At 45.0% G+C, this 17261-nt stretch overlaps 1 protein-coding gene across 7 annotated transcripts in view; it reads right to left on the bottom strand.

Moving 5' to 3' along the window:
* LOC110534855 (protein Jade-1) overlaps window positions 1–17261 on the bottom strand; it is a 287817-nt gene that overhangs the window by 139623 nt on the left and 130933 nt on the right. For all 7 annotated transcript variants that reach the window (XM_036989745.2, XM_036989744.2, XM_090185916.1 and 4 more), the window contains 2 exons: window positions 12550–12666; window positions 8960–9589 (listed from right to left, as the gene is read on the bottom strand). In XM_036989745.2, coding sequence (XP_036845640.1) covers window positions 8960–9589; window positions 12550–12666 — 747 coding nt within the window. The remainder of the gene's footprint in view (window positions 1–8959; window positions 9590–12549; window positions 12667–17261) is intronic.

Genomic DNA, 17261 nt, shown 5'->3' with positions numbered 1-17261 from the left:
ATGGTTACAGAGCCTGCCAATTTATTATCCAAACAATGTTTTTGAGATAAAATACAGAAATGAGGCAAGCAATGGGAATCTGTGAACCAAAGTATTTGATCTAATAGTATGCTATTTATTAATACAGATTGGAAAGGAAGGAGAAGGAAAAATTAAGGGAGTAAAAAGAGTGAAGCAAGGAGGGTGTAGAAGAGTGAGGTGGAAAGGTGAAGAGAAGGAAAGGAAGACGAGTGAAGAAAAGAGGAGGAGAAGAACAAGTTGAGAGTAAGAAGAGTGACACAAGGAGAGTGAAGAAGAGCAGACAGATGAGATACAATGACTCTTTCCAAGAAACGGAAATGCACTTTATGAAAAACATGATTTGAGACTTTCCATTTATACGCTCAGGTCAAGACGATAGAATGGTTCACTGCACCCTTTGTTATTCCTCTCTTTCAATTGGCAGCAGGGGGAAGAACAGCAGTGGTAGAACATCAACAGACGAAAAAGCATTAAGGCTCTCTGATTGGCCGTGTTGGTATGCTCTCTGTCACCACATTCTTCAAGAAGGTAGAGCCTTCCCAAGAACAATATGATTTAGCTGTGCAGGAGGGTGTCTTTGCATAGCACACTATGTGACACAATCATAGTTACAGATCTATGGACTGTACAGCACAACTGACACGGAAGCTTTATGAGCCAAAGTTTACATGTGCTAGAACAAAATTACATGTGCTAGGACCTAGACCAGGTTGAATTTCTGTCCCTGTCCATTGATGTGTCCAATCATGGACATGTAAAACTGCTGCCAGTAGTAGTCAGATATTGTAAGATATATGATGGCAGCACATTTGTGGAAACAAAACTCCTCTGCCAGGAGTTCATGGAGAAGCTGGCCAAAGACAGAGCAATCCTGAAGAAAATACCTTCTTCGAAGAAATATACAGATTAGGTTGGTATAAGTATATTATGTAGTTACCAATCTCATCAGCATCTTATTTCTTTATTATGTAAAGTATTTCACATATACTATTGTCTGTTTTTTCAATTTTGCTCATGTTCTCTTCTGCTCTTAGTCTACCCAGACCACTGAATGGCTGTTCAGATCAGTTCTACCCAGACTACCAGGACCACTGAATGGCTGTTCAGATCGGTTCTACCCAGACTACCAGGACCACTGAATGGCTGTTCAGATCAGTTCTACCCAGACTACCAGGACCACTGAATGACTGTTCAGATCAGTTCTACCCAGACTACCAGGACCACGGACAGTTCTGTCTTGTCTGTAGTGTTTCTGTAATATAGTTGTTTTCTCTATCACAGTGTGCCTGTTAGACTAAATACGTGAACCCGGAATTGTCCCCCTTTTTAATATCATACATAATAACATTGGATATTTTTATGATATATTGACCACCAAACTGGAAATGTCCCCGGTTTTCATTTCAGAAATCTGGTCACCTTACACTAGACACTTTCGTTCAGTCTATATGCTCAATGCAGCACATGCAACAATGTTGATGACAACGATGTTGTTTCCACTTTGATCTTAATTTAAATCCACAAGCGTTCTATAATTAAGCGTTCTATAATTACAATATTAGTTTGTGCTTCTTACATCTGCAAACAGCCAGTTCGTATTTTCTTAGTAAGTTAAGCTATATCATGTTAGCCACTAATGCTCATGGCTAGTTAGCTGGCTAGCTGGCTAGCTAACTAGCTAATAAAAGTACTGAGTCAGAGCAAAAGTAGCTAGCTACTACAGTCTGATATCAGTACTGGTGGAGGCCTAAATCAGCATGTTGTTTGTACAACAGTATCTTCTAAATCAAAGAGGAATAGGCGAAGCATGAATATGTTGGCTATATGAATAAAGCCAAAAATTATAGGGTCCCCTAGGAAACTCTGAATATCCCTTTGGTTCCTACCCTGTCACAGTAACTCGTCCTTGGCATTTTCATTCGTTGTCATGTCACACAACACTGTATTCAAAGTGCCCACTATTATTTATAATCTAACTATAGAATTATAATAAACATTCTATTTCCATGATTCCAAAAGTTCACCCAAGCGGTTCAAAATAATTTGAGAAATACCATGACATAATATTTTGGCCACATCGCCCAGCCCTAAGAAAGAGCGAGAGATAAGCAATAGGTGGTTATCCAGGCCCATCAATGCATTCAGCCTATAGTAGTGTTGTATTTCCATACCGATACCAGGTTTAGTATCATGATACTCGATACCATCACGATACTCAATATCACAATAAAAAAGCCATAATAGCCAAAGTTCAAACAGATAAACTCAGCTTCTGCTCTGTTCAATCGTTGGGCATCTTTAGAGTTCAATATCAATACATTTCAACATTTTTATGTCAATATTTTATAAACAGTCATGTATGCATTAATTATTTCAATTATACACTCATAAAATCAATTTGAATTTGTTTTTACCAATCTATCAACAAAACAACATTATGGTAATCCTTTATTCAATGGTAAATCTCTATTGGTAAACTGGGTAAATCAAGATGTAGCCTAGGTCTATTCACAATACAGGTGGGGGGAAAAAGTATTTAGTCGGCCACCAATTGTGCAAGTTCTCCCACTTAAAAGGATGAGAGAGGCCTGTAATTTTCATCATAGGTACGTACACTTCAACTATGACAGACAAAATGAGAAAAAAAATCCAGAAAATCACATTGTAGGATTTTTAATGAATTTATTTGCAAATTATGGTGGAAAATAAGTATTTGGTCAATAACAAAAGTTTATCTCAATACTTTGTTATATACCCTTTGTTGGCAATGATAGAGGTCAAACGTTTTCTGTAAGTCTTCACAAGGTTCACACACTGTTGCTGGTATTTTGGCCCATTCCTCCATGCAGATCTCCTCTAGAGCAGTAATGTTTTGGGGCTGTTGCTGGGCAACACAGACTTTCAACTCCCTCCAAAGATTTTCTATGGGGTTGAGATCTGGAGACTGGCTAGTCCACTCCAGGACCTTGAAATGCTTCTTACGAAGCCACTCCTTCGTTGCCCGGGTGGTGTGTTTGGGATCATTGTCATGCTGAAAGACCCAGCCACGTTTCATCTTCAATGCCCTTGCTGATGGTAGGCTTTGTTACTTTGGTCCCAGCTCTCTGCAGGTCATTCACTAGGTCCCCCCGTGTGGTTCTGGGATTTTTGCTAACCGTTCTTGTGATCATTTTGACCCCACGGGGTGAGATCTTGCGTGGAGCCCCAGATCGAGGGAGATTATCAGTGGTCTTGTATGTCTTCCATTTCCTAATAATTGCTCCCACAGTTGATTTCTTCAAACCAAGCTGCTTACCTTTTGCAGATTCAGTCTTCCCAGCCTGGTGCAGGTCTACAATTTTGTTTCTGGTGTCCTTTGACAGCTCTTTGGTGTTGGCCATAGTGGAGTTTGGAGTGTGACTGTTTGAGGTTGTGGACAGGTGTCTTTTATACTGATAACAAGTTCAAACAGGTGCCATTAATACAGGTAACGAGTGGAGGACAGAGGAGCCTCTTAAAGAAGAGGACAGGTAACAAGTGGAGGACAGAGGAGCCTCTTAAAGAAGAAGTTACAGGTCTGTGAGAGCCAGAAATCTTGCTTGTTTGTAGGTGACCAAATACTTATTTTTCACCATAATTTGCAAATAAATTCATACAAAATCCTACAATGTGATTTTCGGGATTTTTTTCTCTCATTTTGTCTGTCATAGTTGCAGTGTACCTATGATGAAAATTACAGGCCTCTCTCATCTTTTTAAGTGGGAGAACTTGCACAATTGGTGGCTGACTAAATACTTTTTTGCCCCACTGTATATTATTCAATAGGAGTGTGTGCATGCATTGAGTTAATGAGCTCGTTTTAGCTGATTTCATGGGGCTACAGATGACAAACAATCCCTTCCATTTAGTACTTATATTATTGGCAACTGCTAGGAGAACATATTTTATAGTACTGCTCAACAACAATTGTTTAGAAGAAGCAATCTCTTCTTTTTTTAAAGTGTGCTCTTTCTTTTAGGAAAGCAATGATGTCATTAGCAAGGCAGCGCGTGGCTGTGGAATCTGACTATGGAATGTAGTGGAACCTAGACGGGAGGCGCGGGAGATGAAGAAGTGACAGTGTTGTAGCCTGTATGGACATTGTGTTGTGAACAGTAATGAACAGCTTCAACATTTCTACATGCCGTGTTGCATTATTCAAGTGTGTTAACTTCTGTGCAGCGTAGGGTTGGGTTGTATCCAGATTGTTATATTGTCATAGTGTTTCTGTATCATACTGTGGAACACAGTATTACCAGAAGTGCACACAAGGGGCACTATTTAAAAAAAAAATTAAATACACTTTTTTTTAACGCCCAAAACAATTTAAACAACAGAGACCTTGATCCAGGAAGGGAAGGAATGTATCTGCTGTAAACAAGAAGCTTGATCTTAACATATAGCCATCATGTATCATTCCTTTATTTGACACATCTTAGAGTTCTTATAGTTACAATGCATTCGGAAAGTATTCAAACCCATTGACTTTTTCCACATTTTGTTACGTTACAGCCTTATTCTAAAATGTATTAAATTACCTTTTTTTCCTCATCAATCTACACACAATATCCCATGATGACAACGTGAAAACAGGCTTTTAGAAATGTTTGCAAATGTATTATTTACATGTATTCAGACCCTTTGCTATGAGACTCGAAATTGAGCTCAGGTGCATCCTGTTTCCATTGATCAGCCTTAAGATGTTTCTACAACTTGATTGGAGTCCACAGGTGGTAAACTCAATTGATTGGACATGATTTGGAAAAGCACACACCTGTCTGTATAAATTAGTTGACAGTGTATGTCAGAGCACAAACCAAGCCATGAGGTCGAAGGAAATGTCCGTAGAGCTCCGAGACAGGATTGTGTCGAGGTAATGGCATCAGAGGGGATGGCTGACGTTTTTATGGGCTCCTAACCAACTGTGCTATTTATTGAAAACAGTTTTGCATTGTTTGTAACTTCTTCTGTACATAAAGTTGCTGCTACCGTCTCTTATGACCGAAAAGAGCTTCTGGACATCAGAACATTGTTTACTCACCTCGAACTGAACAAAGATTTTTTCTTTAATGAGTCTGACGTGAAGGATATACTGCTCTCCGGAGACCAGTCCCAAATCCCTGTAATTTCCGCGAAGAAAAGGCGGAGATATTTTTGAACCATTCCATTGTAGATTTTGCTTTATGTTTTGGATCATTGTCTTGTTGGAAGACAAATCTCCGTCCCAGTCTCAGGTCTTTTGCAGACTCCATCAGGTTTTCTTCCAGAATGGTCCTGTATTTGGCTCCATCCATCTTCCCATCAATTTTAACCATCTTCCCTGTCCCTGCTGAAGAAAAGCAGGCCCAAACCATGATGCTGCCACCACCATGTTTGACAGTGGGGATGGTGTGTTCAGCTGTGTTGCTTTTACGCCAAACATAACGTTTTGCATTGTTGCCAAAAAGTTCAATTTTGGTTTCATCTGACCAGAGCACCTTCTTCCACATGTTTGGTGTGTCTCCCAGGTGGCTTGTGGCAAACTTTAAACAACACTTTTTATGGATATCTTTAAGAAATGGCTTTCTTCTTGCCACTCTTCCATAAAGGCCAGATTTGTGCAATATACGACTGATTGTTGTCCTATGGACAGAGTCTCCCACCTCAGCTGTAGATCTCTGCAGTTCATCCAGAGTGATCATGGGCCTCTTGGCTGCATCTCTGATCAGTCTTCTCCTTGTATGAGCTGAAAGTTTAGAGGGACGGCCAGGTCTTGGTAGATTTGCAGTGGTCTGATACTCCTTCCATTTCAATATTATCGCTTGCACAGTGCTCCTGGGATGTTTAAAGCTTGGGAAATCTTTTTGTATCCAAATCCGGCTTTAAACTTCTTCACAACAGTATCTCGGACCTGCCTGGTGTGTTCCTTGTTCTTCATGATGCTCTCTGCGCTTTTAACGGACCTCTGAGACTATCACAGTGCAGGTGCATTTATACGGAGACTTGATTACACACAGGTGGATTGTATTTATCATCATTAGTCATTTAGGTCAACATTGGATCATTCAGAGATCCTCACTGAACTTCTGGAGAGTTTGCTGCACTGAAAGTAAAGGGGCTGAATAATTTTGCACGCCCAATTTTTCAGTTTTGGTTTGTTAAAAAAGTTTGAAATATCCAATAAATGTCGTTCCACTTCATGATTGTGTCCCACTTGTTGTTGATTCTTCACACAAAAATACAGTTTTATGTTTGAAGCCTGAAATGTGGCAAAAGGTCGCAAAGTTCAAGGGGGCCGAATACTTTCGCAAGGCACTGTAAATATGATATGTCCGTTTTTTTTAAATACCTTTGCAAAAAAAAATATATATATATTTTTCATTATGGGGTATTGTGTGTAGATTGGTGTAATCAATTTTAGAATAAGGCTGTAACATAACAAAATGTGGAAAAGGTTAAGGGATCTGAATACTTTCCGAATGCACTGTATACTTAACAGAGTTAGTTATAATCAGTGGTGTAGCACGCACCCCCTCAACCACTGTGAGGCGGGGGTATACCCCACCACCAAAATTGGTATTGAAAATCATACCGTCGGTATTTCGAAATACCGCAGTATATGGTAGAAATGGTATATTGCCCAAGAATAATGCAGCATGAGTGTGTAGCTAACAATGCAGCTCTGGCAATGAATGAGTAAGTGGAGAAGGTACTTTGATCTTCACGCTATAAAGTACAGAAGTTTCGGTATACCGTTCAAACTTAGCCTACAGATTAGTACAGTACACACATGAACAATTACCCCACACACACACACTACAGATTAGTACAGTACACACATTAACAATTACACCCCCCCCCCCACACACACACACACACATAGGCCTAGAGCCATCAGGGCCTATCGTTTGGTGAAAGCCTATACTGTACAAATGAAAGGTAATACAACTACATCACTGGAGACAGACATCACAATCTATAAAATTGACTGTTAACTTCAATGTTCTTTTCTACTGCTCTTGTTGCTATGGATGTTGCTAACGAATGAGCGTTCCCTTTCATAAGGTATCCCATGTTGTGGGTAGAGGTCAGACTAGAGGTCTACTGTTCAAACAATCAGGGTAGTCAGGGTGGCCTGAGTCTGATCACATAACATTGGCTGCCATTTTCTGTTCATTTCCCGGAGATTCTACAACCCAGCAGGTAACCTACTGCACATGGCCGTAAGGGGATATAGAGGAAGCTACCTACGTTAACCACAACCACCCAACCAGCTAGACAGGGGTAGTGGTGGTGCTAGATTTAGTGCAGAGGGAAGATCTCTGTGAAAGCTTGTGATCACTACATTTACTAGGCCGAGCTCAATCCACTACTGTTTGTTAGTGTACACTCAGAAATGCCGATTTTATAGAGAGAGAAGACGCGGGTGGGGTGGGGTTGGCGCGTCACTCAGCAGCAGCAGGTATGCATCACAAATTCCCTTGATAGTGCACTACTTTTTTAACAAGGTTCATTGGGCCCATTATAAAGTAGTGTATGATTAAGGGAATAGGGTTCTATTTGGGACGCACCCCCGAAATACAATCCTCCACTACTCCACTGATTCAGGTTAAGAGGATAGAAATGAATTTCAAATAGCCAGTTAACAACGCATTACAGCATATAGAGAGCTGAGATGTTGAGCTGTGATAACCTGATAATGCCCGGGCCCACACATGCATCCTTCGTTCTAACAGCGGCAGGGCTGCGTGACAAACACAGGCATCACTCAACCTGAAGGCCCTGTGGCTAAGTGGAGGGCCCGAATGGAAGAGGAGCTCTAGATGCATCGATCTGCGCTTTGAGGTTATTATCCCTACCCATGCCCGACATTTTGGCCCTACCCTACCCAGGCCCGACATTCAGGCCCTACCCTACCCAGGCCCGATTCCTTCTGCCAAATTTAAAGCCCTGCCTGAAACCCAAAATCAGAAATAACTGTCACTCGCTCCAAGCATGCAGGCAGCTCCGTGTGTAAAGGCACTCGCTCCATGCGTGCAGGCAGCTCGCTCTGCATGCACTCTGCTCATGGTGTCTCTGAGTCAGTGAGTAGCCATAGCAACGGCTCAGGCTGCTCTTGGGCTGCTCTGCTCAACGAAGAAAGGAGAGAGCAGTGAGCTGTAAGCTACTTTTCATCACAGACAAAACTCAAGCAACATTATTTTCTGTGAAATAATCTCTCCTGTCTTATATTTGACGAGGTTGAAGCACTTCTGACACCACGTTATGATCTTAGTCAGATGTGACTGTACTGTGCAACAGAGCACGAGCAAATGGCTCAGCTTCAAAATGTTAGTGATCAATTTAGTGATACCCGAGGCCTACCAGTAGCCTAGTTATTGATGAAAAAAAACAGCCCCTACCCAGCCCTAACCCGATGTAGTGTTGGGGCCGGTCAGGCTCAGGTCAAATAGCAGAGCTCTACCACAGAGGGTGTGGGTGCAGTGTGTGTGTGTGGCCCAGGGGACTACTGAGTGTGACTGCCCTGCTCAGCCTCCATCTCCAACCGGTTAATTAAATCAGCCATTTGGACCTGGTTAGCTGCCTGCCTCCCTCCACTCTTCTCTGCTTCACACAACATACTGTATTACAGCCTTAACTGGTGGAGCCCAGATTGTTTTCTATGGGGACGCTGCATGGGGCATCCTGAGGAAACAGGATAGGGCAGGATACCCCTGGATTCTCAGAGGAGGAGAGCTAGGACCGAACTGTATATGGAATAGTACTGAAACATCATTCAGCCATTAAGCCTTTTCATCGTTTGCTCAATTGATGACCCAGGCAGACTGGATTTTGTAAACCATACAGGATGGACAGGCAGAGCAACACACACACATCATTACAACATCAATCAATCAATCCACACACTAACACAAACTCCCCGGCCCAACCAGCCACTCACCCTCTCTAGGTCCTGGCGTAGGTGTGTGAACAGTTTGAGGCGTCGGTACAGCACGTCCTGCTCCTGCTGAGCCAGGTTATCTACCTCGTCTCTTTTCAGCGTCACCAGCGGACGGTTGAAGTTGGACTTCCTCCTCAGCTTCCAGAACTGGTACAGGAAGTCCACGTGGGCGTCCGGCAGGCCCAGGCTCTCCGCCACGTCTTTGGGGTCCACCAGGCGGTAGAACTCGTCCTCCAACTCCTGTAGTTTCTGTTTGCGCTGGCTGGCCTTCTCTCTCTCCATCTGGTCCCGGTCTGGACGCTCCACAGGTGGCAGCTCGCTGGCCGCTTGGTGGTGTTCCGGTCCGGCATTGGCTCTGTGCTCGTTGCCGTGTCCGGCCCAGTCCGTTTTACTGCTGGCACCAGCGCAGTGGGCGCCGTTGGTGTGGTTACTGTTACCAGTCATGGTGTTGGTGTGGTTACTGCCGGCGACAGCAGCAGCGTGGTTACTGTTGCCGGTAGTGCTGCTGTGCTCCAGGCAGTATGATTTGAAGCGCACCTCGTCGTTCTCAGCCAGGATGGTACGCATCTCCAGGCCGTGGTCAAACGAGCAGGTCACATGGAAGGCCACAATACAGGAGGGCATGGAGCACTGGGGAAGGAGGGAGGAGAGTTACATATTTACATACGAGTCACATCAACACGGCTTAAGAATTGTTAAACACATAAAGATGACAAGGTACACAGTCACAACAATAGTTTTTCTCTGATGATGTTTGCCTCACACAAACAGAAACGTGTTAATGATTGCTAAGCAACACTGTCACAACTCCTTCCTCTGCCACCACAGTGTGCGTGACAAAGAATGTGTTCAGAGAAATGTCTGTTCTGGAAAACTTCTTCTAACCGTCTGCCTCTGTCTGGTCTATCCCAGACAGACAGGCGCTCTTGTCCTGTTGGCAACACGGTCAAAACAAACATTGGTTCTCATATTGTCACAAACCCTGATCTGTCTGTACCGCCCACATAACAACCAGTCTAAATCAAACCTCTGTTCTTGCCTTTCCTCAGGCCTATCCATTTCAAACCTCAGACTGGTCCCATGACGTGATGGGGGGAGGAGGGATGGGGGGAGGAAGGATGGGGGTGAAGGAGGGATGGGAGGAGGAAGGATGGGGGTGAAGGAGGGATGGGAGGAGGAAGGATGGGGTGAAGGAGGGATGGGGGAAGGAGGGATGGGGAGGAGGAGGGATGGGAGGAGGAAGGATGGGGGTGAAGGAGGGGTGGGAGGAGGAAGGATGGGGGTGAAGGAGGGATGGGAGGAGGAAGGATGGGGGTGAAGGAGGGATGGGAGGAGGAAGGATGGGGGTGAAGGAGGGATGGGAGGAGGAAGGATAGGGGTGAAGGAGGGATGGGGGAGGAAGGATGGGGTGAAGGAGGGATGGGGGAAAGGAGGGATGGGGGAAAGGAGGGATGGGGAGGAGGAGGGATGGGGAGGAGGAGGCATGGGGGGAGGAAGGATGGGGAGGAGGAGGGAGGAAGGGTGGGGGTGAGGAAGGATGGGGGTGAAGGAGGGATGGGGAGGAAGGATGGGGGTGAAGGAGGGATGGGGGAAGAAGGATGGGGAGGAAGGATGGGGGTGAAGGAGGGATTAGGGAGGAAGGATGGGGGGAAGGAGGGATGGGGGAAGAAGGATGGGGGTGAAGGAGGGATCGGGGAGGAAGGATGGGGGTGAAGGAGGGATGGGAGGAGGAAGGATGGGGGTGAAGGAGGGATAGGAGGAGGAAGGATGGGGGTGAAGGAGGGATGGGGGAGGAGTGATGGGTGTGAAGGAGGGATGGGGAGGAAGGATGGGGGTGAAGGAGGGATGGGGGAGGAAGGATGGGGGTGAAGGAGGGATGGGAGGAGGAGGGATGGGTGTGAAGGAGGGATGGGGAGGAAGGATGGGGGTGAAGGAGGGATGGGGGAGGAAGGATGGGGGTGAAGGAGGGATGGGAGGAGGAAGGATGGGGTGAAGGAGGGATGGGAGGAGGAAGGATGGGGGTGAAGGAAGGATGGGGAGGAAGGATGGGGGTGAAGGAGGGATGGGGGAGGAAGGATGGGGGAGGAAGGAGGGATGGTAGGAGGAAGGATGGGGGTGAAGGAGGGATGGGGGAGGAAGGATGGGGGGAAGGAGGGATGGGGAGGAAGGATGGGGTGAAGGAGGGATGGGGGAGGAAGGATGGGGTGAAGGAGGGATGGGGGAGGAAGGATGGGGGTGAAGGAGGGATGGGAGGAGGAAGGATGGGGTGAAGGAGGGATGGGGGAAGGAGGGATGGGGGAGGAAGGATGGGGTGAAGGAGGGATGGGGGAGGAAGGATGGGGGTGAAGGAGGGATGGGAGGAGGAAGGATGGGGGTGAAGGAGGGATGGGGAAGGAGGGATGGGGGAGGAAGGATGGGGGTAAAGGAGGGATGGGGGAGGGAAGGGAGGCTAGTAGTGTTTTCCATTCCATCAGAGAGGCCTACATTTTCTAAGGGCCTGGGATGACAATGACGAGCATGCTCAAGGACTGCGTCCCAAATGGTACTCTTTATAGTGCACTACAGAGGCCAAACTCACAATGTAGTGCACTATGCAGGGATTAGGATGCCATTTGTGACATCTGTCTCTTTCCTTCGCTCTCTACATAGGCAGAGAGGAGCCCACTTCGCTCCGACTCAGTCCTCTTCCCATTCCAAAGCGTTCTTTCTCGCCATCTCTCCCTCCCCCCATCACAGTAGAATATCCCACTTATCTCAGTAGCTGTCTCTCCTGAGGGTTTGGAGCCCCTCCGGTTCTGTCTGCCATGACGAGGAGAGAGAAGCCACAACTGGAAATCACTATTCCTCAACTCTTCAGCCTGCAGCTTGGTAATGCCCTCAATAGCAGCTCCCCACACTGACTAGCATTGTCTGGCCGCCAGACATTAAATGGAAGTAGTTCTCTCCAGTCCAAATATATGACAGTCTGTCTGGTGGATAGAGGATACTGATACTGTACACGCTCCGATGCTTTACTGCAAACTCACTAGACCTCATCACCTTAATGGCAACGTTATGGGAGTACCAGATCCTTAGTGTAGATCCCAAAAGGCACTATATAGTACACTAATTAAAGCAGCCATCAGGGACACATTATTGATGAGCTACATCATAACTTATTAGTACATGAATCAAATAATTCACCAATAAAACATGAAATCATAATTTGTCAGACAGTGATTCAACACGTGTGGTTAGTTAGTGCAACCGGTTTCAGTTGTTTGGTGTCAAACGAGCACAGCTTGACATCAGGGGACGTGCTGATTCTTTCTGAGCAACATCACCTGCTATCTCTCTAAGTCCTATGTGTTCACGCCAAACGTACTGGTATTTTAATATGAACAGTATATGACAATATGTGCCGCTAATGAGGAACTCATTTTCACACCTTCAGGGCATCTTTAACAGCCGAAGGAGCACTGGCACACTAAAATGAAATAGTGTTACTGGAGTGTGAGTGTTAAGTATTGTGATATCATATTGTGAGGTCCCTGGCTATTCCTAGCCCTAGTGTGTGTGTGTGTGTGTGTGTGTGTGTATGTATATCTCACCTGTATGCAGGTGCCCGTGTGTTCTCGACACAGGCTGCAGGACAGGGCCCAGCGGCTGGCGGGAATGTGGGACACCTTAGTAATGGGCTCCATCTTCTCTGGACAGCCTATACTCACCTGGATACAACACACACACAATGTCAACAAAGATGTGTCTTACGAGACGTTCATACAGACAGTCACATCACGTACATGTATAGGGTTACCAGAGGAGTGTTTATAGAGTGTGTATAGATACTTATCAGGCCCTGTGGTTCAGACTTTAATACAGATTGTAAGCGGTTATTCTCCTGAATCGATTGAATTTCATGTTTTCTTTATATAGTCTATATGACCAACAGGATAAAGACGGCATTCTGCATGCTGAGTATTTCTAGACCCAGTACTGTGCTCTCTTGAAGTGCCTTTCCCTTCCGGACAGGCTTCGATATTCATTCCCCCACATTCATATTCCTCACTCTGAAAATACTTTCTGTAAGCCTCACCCCTCATGTCAAATCAAATCAAATGTATTTATAAATACATCAGCTGACATCTAAGTGCTGTACAGAAACCCAGATTAAAATCCCAAACAGCAAGCAATGCAGGTGTAGAAGCATGCCCAGCCCTAATAACATCCAGACATTCCTGACATTCTCTCCTCTCCCTGACAATCCTGACATCCTCCATCCCCTCCTCTCCCTGACATCCTCTCCTCTCCCTGACATTCCTGACATCCTCCATCCCCTCCTCTCCCTGACATCCTCCATCCCCTCCTCTCCCTGACAATCCTGACATCCTCCATCCCCTCCTCTTCTCTCCCTGACAATCTTGACATCCTGTCCTCTCCCTGATAATCCTGACATCCTCCATCCCCACCTCTTCTCTCCCTGACATCCTGTCCTCTTTCTGACAATCCTGAAATCCTCAATCCCCTCCTCTCCCTTACAATCCTGACATCCTTCATCCCCTCCTCTCCTCTCCCTGACAATCCTGAAATCCTCCATCCCCTCCTCTCCCTGACAATCCTGAAATCCTCCATCCCCCCCTCACCCTGACAATCCATGAAATGCTGTGTAAATCCTCCCCATTCTGACTGCAACCATTGAACCAGGCGTTTCACACTGAGTGGAGGACTGTGATCCCTCCTCCGCGCAGGCAGCACCCTAATTCCTTTCCCTGCCTCACTTTTGTCCTCTCTTGATTAGAATATCCAAGCGTTTTCAGCTTTAAAGAACTGTGTCTCTTTCGGAGTGTGCCTTTCTGTGTGTTTGTTTGTCTTTGAGTGTGTGTGTGACTTTCTCTGAGTGTGTGTGTATGTGTGTGAGACTTTCTCTGAGTGTGCGTGTGTGTTTGTGGTGCTTTTCAAATCACTCCTTCCGCTCATCCCGGCTCCAATTAGTTTATATTTCCAAAAGGCGATGAAAAGCTTTCATTTAAAGTGACACTTGGAAATGAGGATGAAATCAAATGAAAAGGCAGACATTTAAGTTGACCTTTTTTATGAGGGGGTTTGGAGGGCTGCTGAGAAAGAGTCACAGAGCCACAGGGAGGGAGGTTAGTGCTTTTGAAGACTAAGTGAGATACAGCCTCAGCTGTAGCCAGACCCTCTGAGTGACACAGTCAAAGCCTCAGCCTGTATGACTGCCAGAAGGAGTCCACTGTCTGAACCAAAAGGTGAGCGCTGAGAGCCGCTCTCACACTTCACACCTGTCAAATTCCCATCTCCGCGAAGATGTCTTATTAACTTACACCTTGTTGCCTGTGTGTTTAGTGCTGAGAGAGAGAGAGAGAGACCGCAGCAGCAATATGTAATTTAGATTTAAAGAGGTGGGCGGTGGGAGTAAAACAAACTAGGGTTCTCACGATACCAGTATTGAGACACTAAGAGACCAGATTTTCCCAAGCAAAAAATGAAAACACAAAGGAGACTAAACTCTTTGGTGATTAAAAAACCTGCTGTATATAACATAATTTGTGTGCTATAGCTTGTTAAAGAAACATGTGATTCTGGGTGACAACATAAGGTTGCCTGTTTCCAACATTAGGAATATTTCCCTTGAGGAAATTCAGTCCACTTCATGTTTTCTTTCCTTGCTACAATACCTCTGAGTATCGCCATACAGGTATTGTGACAACCATAAAACAAACACAGAACAATAACAACTAGTTCTATCAAGGGTGACAAAATACAATAATTACTAAAAGGTTTCAGGACCCCGAACGACACTTGATTAACTGGGATCTAAGCTCTTAACGTCGGTTTGAGAAGCAGAACTAAGAGCATGTTAGTCTTAATGTCCCCGTAATGTTGATGCTCAACGTGTTTGTGTGCTTGTCTGTTTGGAAGTGGGAGTGTGTGTATCTGCATATATGTGAATCATTGCTGGATCTAGAGTTTCTGGGTTTGAGTCCAGGCTCTGTCCCAACCGGCCGTGACCCGGAGACCCATGGGGCGGCACACAATTGACCCAGAATCGTCCGGGTTAGGGGAGGGTTTGGCTGGCAGGGATGTTCTTGTCCCATTGTGCACTAGCGACTCCTGTGGCAGGCCGGGCATAGTGCACGCCGACATGGTCGCCAGGTGCACAGTGTTTCCTCCGACACATTGGTGCGGCTGGCTTCCGGGGTAAGTGGGCATTGAGTCAAGAAGCAGTCAATCAATAAATAACATAATAATAGTCGTAGGAAAGGTTTTCATCTTTAGCTCACAAGTGTCTGTAATAAAGCCCTTTTGTGGGAAAAATTCATTCTGATTGGCTGGGCCTGGCTCACAAGTGGGTAGGCCTATGCCCTCCCAGGCCCATCCATGGCTGTGTCCCTGCCAAGTCATGTGAAATCCATTGATTATGGCCTAATTGATTTATTTCAAATGACTGATTTCCTTATATGAACTGTAACTCATCAAAATCTTTGAAATTGTCGCATGTTGTGTTTATATTTTTGTTCAGTATATCTGACTTGTCTAGTTAAATATATATACATGTATTTTAAATGAATAAACCCATATTAATTACACTTTGGATGGTGTATCAATACACCCAGTCTCTACGACAGATACAGGCCTCCTTCATAAGTCACTTCTTGAAGAGGAAGGAAACCATGAAGCAAATGGTGACTTAAAATGTTCAGCGTTTAATGGCTGTGATAGGAGAAAACTGAGGATGTATCAACAACATTGTAGTTACTCCACAATACTAACCTAATTGACAAAGTGAAAAGAAGGAAGCCTGTACAGAAAAAAAATATTCCAAACATTCATCCTGTTTGCAATTAGGAACTAGTAAAATTGCTAAGAAATTAACTTTGTCCTGAATACAAAGCGTTATGTTTGGATCAAATCCAACAACACATTACTGAGTACCACACTTCTTATTTTCAAGCATGGTAGTGGCTGCATCATGTTATGGGTATGCTTGTCATCGGCAAGGACTGGGGAGTATTTTAGCTAAGCACAGGCAAAATCCTAGAGGAAAACCTGGTTCAGTCTTCTTTCGAACAGACACGGAGACAAATTCACCTTCAGCAGAACAATAACCTAAAACATAAAGCCAAACATACACTGGCGTTGCTTACCAAGACGACATGAAATGTTCCTGAGTGGCCGAGTTACAGTTTTGAGAAAAAAAAAAAAAAAAAAAAAAAAAAAAAATGTATTTGTCACATCAGATGTTACTGCAAGTGTAGTGAAATGCTTCTAGTTCTGACCATGAAGTAATATCTAACAAGTAATATAACCTAACAATTTCACAACAACTACCTTATACACACAAGTGTAAAGAAATGAATACGAATATGCACATAAAAATACATGAATGAGTGATGCCCGAACAGCATAGGCAAGATGCAGTAGATGGTATAGAGTACAGTATATACATATGAGATGAGAAATGTAGGGTATGTAAATATTATATAAAGAGGCTAGTGATACATTGATTACATTATTAAAGTGGCTAGAGTTGAGTCAGTATGTTGGCAGCAGCCACTCAATGTTAGTGATGGCTGTTTAACAGTCTGATGGCCTTGAGATAGAAGCTGTTTTTCAGTCTCTCGGTCCCCGCTTTGATGCACCTGTACAGACCTCGCCTTCTGGATGATAGAAGGGTTAAAAAGGAAATTGCTCGGGTGGTTGTTGTCCTTGATGATCCTGAGGTTGAAGAGGCGCTGCTGCGCCTTCTTCACCACGCTGTCTGTATGGGTGGACCATTTGAGTTTGTCCGTGATGTGTACGCCGAGGAACTTAAAACTTTCCACCCTCTCCACTACTGTCCCGTCAATGTAGATAGGGGGCAGCTCCTTCTGCTGTTTCCTGAAGTCAAGGATCATCTCCTTTGTTTTGTTTACATTGAGTGTGAGGTTATTTTCCTGACACCACACTCCGAGGGCCCTCACCTCCTCCCTGTTGGCCGTCTCGTCGTTGTTGGTAATCAAGCCTACCACTGTAGTGTCGTCTGCAAAAACTTGATGATTGAGTCGGAGGAGTGCATGGTCACTCAGTCGTGGGTGAACAGGGAGTACAGGAGAGGGCTGAGAACTCACCCTTGTGGGGACCCAGTGTTGAGGATCAGCAGGTTGGAGATGTTTTTACCTACCCTCACCACCTGGTGGCGGCCTGTCAGGAAGTCCAGGACCCAGTTGCACAGGGCAGGATCGAGACCCAGGGTCTCGAGCTTAATGACGAGTTTGGAGGGTACTCTGGTGTTAAATGCTGAGCTGTAATCGATGAACAGCAT

The sequence above is a fragment of the Oncorhynchus mykiss genome, chromosome 10 (genome assembly GCF_057628025.1).
Source record: "Oncorhynchus mykiss isolate SJ-2025 chromosome 10, ASM5762802v1, whole genome shotgun sequence".
NCBI lineage: Eukaryota > Metazoa > Chordata > Actinopteri > Salmoniformes > Salmonidae > Oncorhynchus > Oncorhynchus mykiss.
This window is presented reverse-complemented; position numbering and strand designations above follow the sequence as displayed.